This window comes from Molossus molossus, unplaced genomic scaffold (assembly GCF_014108415.1).
Source record: "Molossus molossus isolate mMolMol1 unplaced genomic scaffold, mMolMol1.p scaffold_m16_p_11, whole genome shotgun sequence".
NCBI lineage: Eukaryota > Metazoa > Chordata > Mammalia > Chiroptera > Molossidae > Molossus > Molossus molossus.
The window spans coordinates 77,811,942-77,825,011 of record NW_023425346.1 but is presented as its reverse complement, the minus strand read 5'-3'; the positions used below and the strand labels follow the sequence as shown (position 1 = coordinate 77,825,011).

Here is a 13,070-nt window from a genome sequence, read left to right as displayed (position 1 = left end):
AGAAGAAGAAACAAGTAATTTTGTAATGTGAAGCATCATTGTGAAATCAGATTTGGATAAGGAAGAGCTGAAGTTGGCTACTGCCTGCTCTCCCAGCTTTTGGTAGTGGTAGTATGCATGGAAGTAATAAATGGAAGCACAGACACATCTGCATGGCCTACTCAGAAAGTGTCAAGTAGTTTGGGAAATAAAAACAATAGTGATAGAAACATAGTTGGAACCTGATTGTTATGGGTCTTACATACCGTGGTCAGGAATTTCTATATACTTTGGCTAGAGGAACTCTAATAGTGTATCAGTGGGGGTTCTTTGGTTCCAAACAATAGAAACCAACTCATTGTTGTAAGAAGACGTGAGTTTATTGCTGTGGAATCACTCATATAATCAAAGAAACAGCTAAAGAATCAGACTTGGAAAGGACAAGACTCAAAATACCTCTATGGATTTAGAGAAGAAGGACTCTGGCAATTTCATCAGTATTCTATTGAAGGGATGAGCCATTTTTGGTTTTCTGTCACTCCCAAGATTTGTAGCCATGGGCAAGAGAGGTGGATTGACCTGGATTTGGTCTTAGCCACTCCTTGGTTTGGACAGAAGAGGCCTTCTGATTGACAGTCACACCAGCATGCACACAATGGCAGAGAAATGCTTCTTCAAAGGGAAGAAGGAAAAGTAAATATTGGAAGGCCAACAGACTGTGGAAAGAAGCAGTGTGATCATATCATTAAAAAGATGGCCTCTGGTGACAGTAGGAGGATGAATTAAAAGGAATTCAGATTAATTTGGATTGATTTGTGTCAGGTCGTGAAATAGAACTATGAGATGTGTACATGACATCATCATACAGAAATGCTTGGAGCTCTTCCATGGAAAGACTATGTCATTCATTCAGCAAATAATTATTAAGTATCTGCCATGTGTCAGAAACTTGAAGGCATTAAACAAAACAAGGTCTCTGCCCTTAAGACCTTAATATTTTATTAGGGGAGACAGAAAATAAGTATGCAATGTGTTGAATGGTGATAAATGCTTAAAGGAAAATAAAGGAGAGTAAGGGTAGTGTCCATGGTGGAGAAAAGGGTGCCGTTTCATAAAAGGGTGGTCAGAGGAGACCTCTGATAAGATGACATTATTTAAAAGAATGGAAGCTATGATTGATAACAGTAACTTTGAAAAAATATTTATTTTCATAGCCTAGGATGTGGCATCGGATATGGTTATTTGCATCGAATACCTACACGCCCCTTTGAAGAAGGAAAGAAAATTTCTCTTCCAGGACAGATAACTGGTACACCTATTACTCCTCTTAAAGATGGGTTTACGGAGGTAAGATAACTTTACTACCTGATTATTTCATGAAGTTTCCACCACAATGAGTCAAGTGTTGATTGATGTATGTGGTGGTAGCCCTAATTGAGATAGGGCAGATATTGAGTTAAGTATTGACCATGTTGAATTTGAATATCCATTTAGATATTCTACAGATCTGGATTTTAAGAAAGAGGGCAAGCCTAGAGGTACAGATTTTGGAATCATCAGCAAAGAGAGGGTAATTGAACCCAGTGAGCACTGATAAAAGTGTCATGGGATTGGCCCTGGGTGAGTCAAAGGACTGAGGTTGGAATCTTGAACATTTCTAGTATTTAAATGAGTGGTCAGAGAAAGGGGACCTACCAAAAGAAGTTCAGAAGAAGTCTAAGGGGAGAACAAAGCTTCAAGAAAAAGGGAGATAGCGGGTCAGTGGTGAATGATAAAGTGATGACAGCCGGTGCTTACTATTTCAAGAGACACGACCGGGAAAGCAAAAAATGCTAGGTGTGTGGGGACAGTTACAGGATCAAAATGAAGCTTTATAAGGAATAAGAGATATTTGCACAGGATTAAAGGCTTTTAAAATGTTTCCTAAGCAGGCTTCACAGGCTTAACTCTTGTCTACACAACTAAATCAACACTAAACATCCAAAGAGAAAATGCTACAGTTGTGAAGAAAGGGCTGTTACCGCTGTCATTTTATGGTACACAGTTTGACCATCCCCGATTCTAGAGGAAGTGAAGTGGAGCTATGAAGACCTATGACCTCTGCTCCCTCCTCAGCTGCACCATTGGCTCATGGCCAGAGCCAGTGTAGTTATATGTTCAGACCCCTATGACCATACATGCTGCCCTAACCAGATGAGCCTCTGTGGGCAGTCAGAAGATCAGAGGGTGAAATTGAAGCTAGGAAAAAAAGGCCATTATATAAGTTATGGTGAGATATGCCAGAGGGCACCAGAGCTGGCAGAAATTAGAGTATTCAGAAGTGAAGCCACCCATCCACCTGTCTGTTTAGAATCCATATAGACTCACTCGTTTTCTCTTGCTGGCTGCCACATTCATCCATTGATGAGAAAAGATAAGATGGACTTAATGAGGTTGGACATCTTGAGAAACCAAGGAATTTATCATGGTATTAAGACTTCAGCTGACTTCTTCCATGAACAATAAAAGTTAAAAACAAAAACTGACTGAGAATTCAGAGACGAGGAAAGCAGTGCTGGTATGAGGATTAAGTAAGGTGATATTTGGATGGCCAGGAAGGAGAGTAGAATCTCCTCCTGGTATGGAAATAGCTGGAACAACGTGTGTAATAGGGTAGATGCATGTGCCGAGAGACTAGAAGTGACAGGATGTTTACAGTGCATGGTCCTTTGCATGTATCAAAATTAGGAAGAAATGTCTGAAGGCAGAAGTGCCAGGTAAAAACTTCTGACAGGTAGTATATGATTAAAAAAAAGTCTGTAGGGCCAGTGAGAGTCTATATTTTCTTGTAAGTACACTTGAGTTGATTTTGTTTCTTTTTTTTTCTTTGGAAGGTCCAGCTGTCCTCAGTTAATCCTCCGTCTTTGTCACCACCAGGAACTATAGAAATTGAACAGGGTCTGTCTGGACTTTCTATTAGCTCAACCACACCGGCTGTCAGTAATGTTCTCAGTACAGGTATACAGAAAAATGTATTGTTTTTCAGTTTGCTTTGTTTTACATGGTACTCTTTTCTGTCTCAAGCTATACAATTTTAAAAATCAATGTCAGTATGCTTTGAAAACTGTTATGCTCTGCATTGACAGGCTCTGTTTGTGAAAGTTAGTACTAAATCTCCATGCACTTGACACACCGGGCCAGCATTTAAACCTCTTCTCAACATATTTCAGATGTCAGGCTTTTCTTAATATCGTATAATTTGTAGAGTCGGGACTCTGCCTTTAAATTCTGTTTAATTGCTCTGTTTACTCAACAAATGTTGGCATATGCTCTAGGTGGTAGACATTGGGGGTACAAAAGTGAACAGGATACCTTTCCCAGGGGCTCATTCTTGCTTAGGTAACGTATGTCTTTTTTTTTTATCCTCACCGGAGGACATTTTTCCATTTTTTGTTCAGGTAGAGTTGGGGGGAGAGAGAGGAACAGAGAGAGAGAGAAACATCGATGTGAAAGGGACACATCGAGTGACTGCCACCCGCACAACCGACCAGGGCCGGGGACAAACTGCAACCGAGGTACATGCCCTTAGCGGGAACCGAACCCAGGTCTCTCAGGACCGCAGGCCGACGCTCTAACCGCTGAGCCAAACCGGCCAGGGCGGTAACGTATGTCTTTATCTCATTTTCTTTATTCCTTGTTCTACCTAGTACATATAGCCCGTTTGTGTTAGTTTTTTTTTTTTTTTAAACAGCTTTAAGAAGATCTAATTCACCTATGTAAAGTATACCGCTCAGTGGGGTAGTATATTTGCAGAGTTGTGGAATCATCACCTAAGTCAATTTTAGAACATTTTATTACCCCAAAAGAAACCCTGTACCCATTATCAGTCACTCTCTATTTTCCCCAACCTCATAGGCCAAGGCAATTACTGATCTACTTTCTTTCTATGGATTTGCCTAATCTAGACCTTTTATATAATATGTGTAGTCTTCTGTGACTGGCTTCTTTAACTTAGAGAGAGAGTGTTTAATCCTCACCTAAGACTATTTTTCCATTGATTTTCAGATAGAGTGAGAGCAAGAGAGAGCAAGAGAGAGGGAAACATCCATGTGAGAGAGACACCAATTGGTTGCCTTCCACATGACCCCAAGCAGGGCTGGGGATCAAATCACAACCCCGGTACATGCCCTTGACTGGAATCAAACCCATGACTCTTTGGTCTGCAGGCCAATGCTCTAACTGCTGAGCCAAATCGGCCAGGGCTGAGTAATGTTTTTAAGGTTCATTCATGTCATCACATATATTAATACTTTATTACTTTTTATGGCTCAATATTGTCTATTGGATGGATATTCCACATTTTGTTTGTCCATGAGTTGTTTCTACTTTTTGGCTATTATTAATTGTGCTGCTATGAACATTTGTATACAAGTCTTTGCGTGGACATATGTTATTATTTTTCTAGATTATATACCTAGGAGTAGAATTGCTTGGGTACATGATATAGTTCTTAATTTGGTAATACTGATTGAGTTTATTTTTCTTTTCTTTTTTAAAAATCTTCTGTTTTCTTTCTTCATGATACCTAGAGTATATTATGTACTCAAATATTGAGTAAGTGAATTAAATACTAACATAGTTTAGTTTTATTTCATTAATACTGTTTATTCTTGAGCTCTTTTTAATATTTGTATTCAGAATTTGCTTACATGCCATTGTGTTTTGGAATAGACTGAAAATAGCCCACCAAGATACACTGAAAGTCAACAGTATAATCTCTGGAGTTGGTCCCCTAGGTTCAGATCCCAGCTTTTTTCAAAATCTTTGTTTTATTTTCCAAAGATGTGTTTTTCTAAGAGACATTTTACATTTTAATTTTTTATAATTAAAATTTTTAGACATACTCAGAAGTGGGTAGAATAGTATAACGAACCCCTGCTATCCAGCTTCATTGGTTATCAATATGGTGACATATCCCCCCAACCCCTACTCTTCGTTAGTTTTTTTCCAGCTTTATTGAGGTGTAATATGCATACCATAAAATGAACTCACTGTAAGTATACACTCAGTGGCTTTCAGTAAATGTATGGAATTGTGCAGTCATCACCACAATCCAGTTTCAGAACATTTCCTAGGTGACATTAAATATTAATGTCATCAATATCAAGTCTTAGATACAGTTGAAAGGGACTTTAAAGTTTGTTTCATTCAAGTAGTGTTTGAGTCCTTTTTAAAAAAAATTTTTTTCTTTACTAATATATTAGAAAAACAGAGGAAGGGAGAGGGAGAGAGAGATGGAACCATTGATGAGAGAGAACATCGATTGGCCGCCTCCTGCATGCCCCCCACTGGGAATCAGGCTCACAACCTGGGCATGTGCCCCAACTGGGAATCAAACTGGCGACTTCTTGGTGCATGGGTCGACACTCAACCACACCGGCCGGGCTGAGTCCTTTTTGTATTATGATTTTTCCCCTTATATCCCATCAGATGCTCCTGCAGTTTATTCCTGATTCGTATTAGTAAAGGTGGGTTGGGTTCTTCTCCAGGCAGCAGCTGTATCTGTGTCTTGGTAACTCTTACCTGCTTGAGAGTAAGAGTGTTCAGTGCCATCTGAGAGCTCTTCTGATTTTAGGGGACAGTGGACATCCTTCTTCAGGTCCCATTTTCTTTTTGACATTTTAGCTCTTTTGTATTGTCTTATAAGCACATGCACTGAGATCCTTGACCTTATAGTATAGAGAAATGGTTTCTTGAATATTGAAAGAAAGGGAGATAAAGCTGAAATAGCTCAAAAGAGCCTAAAAGATATCAACATTTTTACTTTGAGTAGGTCCATTAAAAATACAGTAGCCTGGCCCATGTGGCTCAGTGAACTGAGCATTGTCCCATGGACTGAGAGGTCCTGGTTTGATTCCTGGTCAGGGCATAGGTCAGGTTGCAGGCTCAATCCCCAGTAGGGGACGTGCAGGAGGCAGCTAATTGGTGTTTCTCTCTCCCTTCCTGTCTCTCTCAAAAATCAATAAAAACATATTTTAAAAATACTCAGTAGTTCTAGTATCTTAACATATTGAGAAACTGCTTTGTTAGGTATATGTTTTTCTGCCTTTGCTTTTAAGTATATTGCCACAAAGGAGCCCAAACAGTAACTGTAGAAATACAGAAATATATGGTTTTGTTAAAAAACTTCTCTGTGGATTGATAATGTTTTAGATTATGAAAGTTTTAGAAAATTAATCATTCTGAAATGGCATTAATCATTGTGGCCTTTTTGATACACCCCCTCCCCCAAGACACATACTTCTTGAGCCCCTGTGCTCAGTTTTTCTGCAGAGAACTTACACTGTTTTACATGCTGTGTATTTTATTTTATTTTATTTTTTTATCCTCACCCGAGGACATTTTTCCATTTTTTGTTCAGGTAGAGTGGGAGGGAGAGAGAGGAACAAAGAGAGAGAGAGAGAAACATCGATGTGAAAGGGACACATCGAGTGGCTGCCACCGCACGACCAACCAGGGCCGGGGACAAACTGCAGCCGAGGTACGCGCCCTTAGCGGGAACCGAACCCAGGTCTCTCAGGACCACAGGCCGATGCTCTAACCGCTGAGCCAAACCGGCCAGGGCCATGCTATGTATTTTACTTGTTTGCTATTTGTCTCCCTTTTCTGGCCTTCATTAGAATGTACATTTCCTGAAGGTAGTGATTCCTTTTTTTTTTTTTACACTGTATAGTGCCTCAGGGTTAGAACAATGTCTAACATATAATAGGTGCCCCCCCCCCCAAAACTTGAGTGAATGAACATGCCAACCAATCAACCAACCCCTTTGAGAGTCTGATAAAAGCCAAGAATCCTTTACTATTTTTTTGCATGCCTCCAATTTCTGCAGTAAATACATGAATAAATAAATATCTGAAGATGGTTGCATTATACTTTTAGACACAATTCATTTCTGCTACTGTATTTAAGCAGGTATCTATGAGAAAAAATCTAGAATCCATGTGCAATATTACTATTGTTTTGACAGTAGCAAAACCTGCATGAGTAGGTGATAAACATTAGAAAATAATCTTTTATTAGTCAGTATCATAAGAGTTACATGTATATGAAGAACATACCCTCCTGAAGCTAACATCGTTAAGTGGGTATGTACTAGACTTCAGAGGAGTGTCACAGGACTTAAGGTCAAAAGGAAATAGACATTCAGGAAGCCAGATCACTCTCTCCATCTCTGGAGGTTCACATGCTCTTTAGTCTCTTTCCAACCACCTTCATCATTCTCCTCGTTCAGAAATCATTTGCTGTTTCACAGAGCACACGCTTCCCACCCACTCCAGCAGCCCTAGGTCCACGTGGTTTCTTAGTTCAGGAACCCAATGGAGATTGACTCCATTTCCAAATTTCTAAAACAGTTTTCTAATCTAGCCCTACTTAGGTCAAGTATAAAACTCTCATCCGTTGAACTTAGCTAGAATGGCTTTGCAGAGCTTCCCACCCTCTTGGCCCAGGCTCTGTTAACCATTTTTGTTAAGGGCCATGGGTAGAGTAGGTAGACCAGCTGTGACACCCGGGGACACAGAAACCAACTAAATGAAGTCCCACTGAATGAAGACCTGGCCACTGGGGGAGGGAAGAGGACTAAACAGTATGAATATAGTCTGTTTATTCTTTGTCAACTGAATTTGTTACATATTTTTTAAAAGATTGTGTTTTTATTTTAGGTGTACCAACAGTACCATTATTGCCACAAGTAAACCAGTCCCTTACTTCTGTGCCATCAATAAATCCGGCTACTTCATTACCAGGTATGTGGCAAGAGACTAGAAATGTGTCTAATAATAGCAATTACTAACATTTTGCATCTTAAAACAGTGAAAAAAATCTTACACCTATGTGGTGTCTTTTAATCTCATTTTACCTCTGTAACTTTGTGATAAATGAGAGCAAGAGGCAATGAGGTGTTAGTCACCAGCTGGTTAGCTGCTGAGCCTTTACCCCCAGCCAACTTAGGCCCCCATCCCCGTGCAGCATGAGGCAGGAATAAGGAATATGGGAAAGTTCCATCTTCGGTGCTTCCTTAGTTGTTTATGTGAGTACACATTGTGTCCTGGAAGAGAGCACTCCTTATCTGCATCTTTAGTAGCTTGAACATTAGATTAGATTTTGGTTTATTTCTCCTTCATTTGCCAATGAAGACCAAGTCCCTTTATCCTGCAAATAGCAATCAAATATTATTTCACTGATGAAATATATTTGCATTGTGAGAGTCTTTTTTTTTTTTTTTTTTAATCCTCACCCGAGGACATTTTTCCATTTTTTGTTCAGATAGAGTGGGAGGGAGAGAGAGGAAGAGAGAGAGAAACATCGATATGAAAGGGACACATCAAGTGGCTGCCACCCACACGACCCAACCAGGGCCGGGAACAAACTGCAACTGAGGTATGTGCCCTTAGCAGGAACCGAACTTGGGTCTCTGGACCACAGGCCAACACTCTAACCGCTGAGCCAAACCGGCCAGGGCGAGTCTTTCATTATTGTATGGCTAAAGATGTTATTATAGAGGCATATGAAACCACTATTAACCTATTAACCAATTGTGTACACACACAAACAGAATGATAAAGCGAGTATGATAAAATGTCAACATTTGAGGACTATGAATGAAAGGTATATATGGGATTCTTTATATCAACTGCTTTTTGTAATTGTAAATCTGAAATTATTTCAGAAATTAAAAGAGAAAACAAAAAGCCGTTGAGACTGTAAACCTCAACCAACAGAGAAACTTCAATTTCATTTTACTGCCATTCTTGCTGGGGTAAATCAGCCCTTTCTCCAGACACTCATGCCTCTTCCTTCTTGCTCTTGAGTTTAGAAGTAGTCGTACTTGTTTTAACCCTTACCCACTTAGCCATCTAATCACTTAGGCATAGAAAGACATTTTGCTTCAGAGACTTTGTTGTTAATGTAGTTATGATACAAAACTGCCACATAGTAAATGGACTCTGGTTTTCTCACTTTGAAGTGGGTGGTACTTTTTCAATACACGAAGATCGAATGCTTTCCCCAGGGGAACTGGTTTACCTGTTGTCCTCGCCTTCTCCTCAGGTCTGATGCCTTTACCAGCAGGACTACCTAACCTGCCCGTCCTCCCCAACCTCAACCTCCCCACACCGCATGTCATGCCCGGTGTCAGCCTTCCAGAACTTGTGAACCCAGGTATGCTGCCCATCTTGCCTTCCTAGAGCACTGGTTCATAAAAAGTTTTATCCAGGAAAGCCAATCCTCTGTTTCAGTTTTTTTGTTTTGTTTTGTTTTTCTGGAAAAGGCAGATCAGTTTAATAAATTTCTGTTGCTTCAAATCAATATTAATATTTTGTATTTAAAAAGCTTAAAAAGAAGTGTAACTTGATGATTGTCCTCTCCCTGAATCCTGACAGCTGAAGCAGAAATAAAGAACGTAATGTGGCATCACACTGCTATAACTCAATGGATGGACGGGTATAGTTTGCCCAGTGGAGGCGAATGACATCCTGTGATTCTCCTTGTTTTGCGGTGGCTGCCACCAGTGGAGCCTGTCTTGCATAGTCCAGGCCCAGAAACTTAGACTTAAAACTTTATTGCCCTTGTTCAGCTGGCTGGCTGGCTTGTTATTTAATAAATATTCCCCATTATTAACAAATATTTTAATAATAAAAACAGTTTTTAACTGCAAATAGTTACGTTAGCAGATATTCAGTGCTTACACTTAGATGTGATGCATTGATGAAAATGAAGCAGCAGAGTATCCCACAAGCCTGCTCGTCCAGTTCATGGTCACCCAGGTTACCGTTGACTTTGAGATGGCCACATGTCAGGGCTGACTTTGCAGTGCTATAAACTCTGATGCTTACTGTCTTAGTGCTCTTTTGCCTTTTCTTCTGTGCCCTGTGTTCTTGGCTTTCTCCTCTGCCCTTTTCCCAAATTGACAGATCCTTAAGAGTATTGAGAGTTTGACCAGCACAGTGGTTGCCCTTACAGCTTGCCTTTACTTTGTTTCTTAAAGAAGTAAAACTCCCTTCCTTTATTGTGCATTTTAAATTTGTCACAATAAACCCACCAAGTACAAATAGTTATCCATCAGTCTTGGGGCTTAAGCAGAGGCTGACACAAGGGTCCATGACAAGACCCTTCCTGCACAGCCTTCCTGAGGGCTGGCTGGCTTCTGTGTCTCCTCTTCCTGTTGTCTGTCCGTCCAGGGCAGCTGTAACAGCCTGCAGCTTTCCTGGGTGAGCGGAATTCTTTTTGACACTCAGTGTGGCTGCATTGCCTGCTGGTTGGGCTACTGTCTGTCCCCACTGGGAGAATCATTTCTTCCCTGAGCTGGGCTGAGATACTCAGAGCCTAGGCATCTAGGAGCTTAGAAGCCGGGAACCTTTCCTCTTGGTCATCTGGTCTTACAGTAAATACATGGTGGGGCCAAAGAAGGTTTACAATTGTGAATACATGAAACAGAGTTTATCCCTGTATTATTATTAATTATTATATTTTCCATACGAACAACCGGAAGCCTACTTTTGCCCGCCCCTGTATTTAACTCAGTCCTGGCCTCCAACTGAAAATAAGCAGAGGTTGTGGTTTGTGTTCTCTCTCCTTGCCTCCAATTTCCTTAATGAAACGCAAATCAAAATAGTCATGTGATGATGACTACTGCTCTTTTGGTGCTGGGAAGATGTGTGATCTGTACCATTTTTGTCCTAGGTTTGCCGCCTCTTCCTTCTTTGTCTTCTCGAAACTTACCTGGCATCGCAGCTCTCCCCATGCCATCCGAGTTCCTCCCATCATTCCCTTTGGTTCCAGAGGTCTCTTCTGCAGCAGGCTCAGGGGAGCTGCTGTCTTCCTTCCCACCCACCAGCAGCCCACCCTCTGATCCTGTCGTGACCACTGCAAGAGCAGACGCTGCTTCAGCACTCACTCTGGATGTGACGCTCCCAACTCCCAAGGCCCCCGTCACTGTTGAGGACAGAGTCAGCGAATTCACCCCCGCCAGCGAGAAGCCTGTTTCTGTGGTGACAGATGCAAATGTCTCTGAGTCACCCTAACTTTGAACCATCTCTGGAGTTGGCGCAGTGTACTTATCTAACCACGGAAGCAAGTCCGGAAATGCAAACTATCATAAATTTCATACTAGTTTGTACCTTATCAGTAGGCATCCTGTAAATAATTCTAAGGGGAAAACTAAGCAAAAGGATCTGGGATTGTATCCTGCCAAGTCAGGGTGGGTTCATGGGTTGGGGAGGGAAATGTCAGAAAGTGCTTGTATTTTAAAACAACCAAAAAGAATTGTAAGGGTGGCTTGCTGCCAGGTTTCCACTGCCATTCTTGGGGGTGTGCATCTTTGGGGAAGGCGGTGACAGGGTGTCTCCTAGTGTCCCTGTCCCCTTGCTGCTCCTCTGTAAGAAAACAAACTATTTTATGCCTAGTACTCACATGCACCATTTCTTGTAGTTTGTAAATCGTTTGCAAGAATGCAGACCAACTCACTAAACCGTGAAAGGAAAAGATACTTTACTTTTGGTCTCTGTGAGTCACAGCTCTATTAAGGTTTACATGAAAATTACAACTAAAGATGTTTATTAAAGTTACACAGTGTACACTATGAATTGAACATCTTTTTATTCAGCCTATAGACAGATCCTTGTTTTGAGCTCTCAAAATTACTCAGACAACATTTTGTAATTGCTGCTGTTGCTCTATACATCCACCGTAAAATACATTTAAAAAGAAGTAAAGGAGGTGTTGGTGTTGCACAGTTTTAAACCAGAAGGTGGCACTTTGTGGCTACTTAAATATTATTGCTATACTGGGAAAGCATAGATACAGCAATAAATTACAGTGATTTGACATTTCTTCTTGTATGTTTAAATTACAACTCCTAACTGCCGTGTGTGCACTCGTTACTCTCCAGTATGTCTCACATCTTTAATGTAATTTTTCATGTCTTAATGTTTGCTTTCTCCTAAGTTTTCTAAGAGATGATAAGTTAAATAGAATTGATTTATTGAATGAAATTAAATGCATATTATATCTCTGTTTTTTAAATCAGACAAAAGAAGTGCATCAGTTATTGACCTGGTATTGTCATGAATGTTGCTGAGAAAGCAGTGCATAAAATTCAGCCCTCAGCTGGACACGAGAGTCGTCAGCACCAGCCCAGAGCCTCCAGCAGGGGCCAGCGCCAGCCAGTTTTTAGAATCTATCCATTTCTGGAGCCCGGTTGATACTGACAATGACCAAAGAAGGCTCCAGCTCTAATCATAGCATCTTCTGTTTGCATGATAAACATTTCTAGAAGAGGTCTGTCCGTTAACCCTATTTTTTGGAAAGGAGCTTATAACAGCAAAATATTCACAAGTATATTTAAATATTGTAATTTTTTTACTTTCTAGGACAGGAACATTTGAGCAAGTGGTTACTACTTTGTAAAATATGCTCCATGTTAAATGTGCATGTGTGTATATGTGAGATACCTTAGTGGAAAGCAAGTAAGTAATTTTTAAGATTTACAAAATAATTTTTTTTTTAATCCTCACCTGAGGATTTTTTTTCCCACTTATCTTCAGATAGAGTGGGAGGGAGGGCGTGGGGCGCGGGGAGAAACACGGTGAGAGAGACGCATCGACTGGCTGCCTCCTGCACGGCTCACAGCAAGTTCTGGGCCCTTGACCGGAATGGAACCGCGACTCCTTGGTCCCGGGGCCGACGCCCTATCTGCTGAGCCAAACTGGCCAGGGCTACAAAATAATTTTTTTGAACAGCAGTTCCTCCAATGCAGTGATTCTTAACTCTTGTGGAGTCACAGTTCTCATTTGATAATTATGACATCCCTGGACCATCTTCCCAGGGAAGTGTCCATAAGCATATATATACAACACTGAGCCCTAGGGGTAGGGGGCTTCTTAGCACTCACTCGGCAGCCTGGCACAGACTTAGCTCACTGGATCTTGGCAGCCCGGCACAGACTTAGCTCACTGGATCTTGGCAGCCCGGCACAGACTTAGCTCACTGGATCTTGGCAGCCCGGCACAGACTTAGCTCACTGGATCTTGGCAGCCTGGCACAGACTTAGCTCA

The 13,070-nt window shown here is 41.0% G+C and overlaps 1 protein-coding gene across 3 annotated transcripts in view; it reads left to right on the top strand.

Moving 5' to 3' along the window:
• Nucleotides 1-12,315, top strand: part of GORASP2 (golgi reassembly stacking protein 2) — a 35,670-nt gene extending 23,355 nt beyond the window's left edge. The window contains exons 6-10 of one of the 3 annotated variants that reach the window (XM_036254683.1): nt 1,194-1,326; nt 2,853-2,976; nt 7,680-7,763; nt 9,067-9,177; nt 10,699-12,040. In XM_036254683.1, the coding sequence (XP_036110576.1) occupies nt 1,194-1,326; nt 2,853-2,976; nt 7,680-7,763; nt 9,067-9,177; nt 10,699-11,039 (793 nt within the window). In that variant the 3' untranslated portion in view covers nt 11,040-12,040. Of the gene's footprint in view, nt 1-1,193; nt 1,327-2,852; nt 2,977-7,679; nt 7,764-9,066; nt 9,178-10,698 lie in introns of all 3 variants that reach the window. The other 2 variants (XM_036254686.1, XM_036254684.1) reach the window with 2 other exon arrangements.
• Nucleotides 12,316-13,070: the final 755 nt, after the last annotated feature.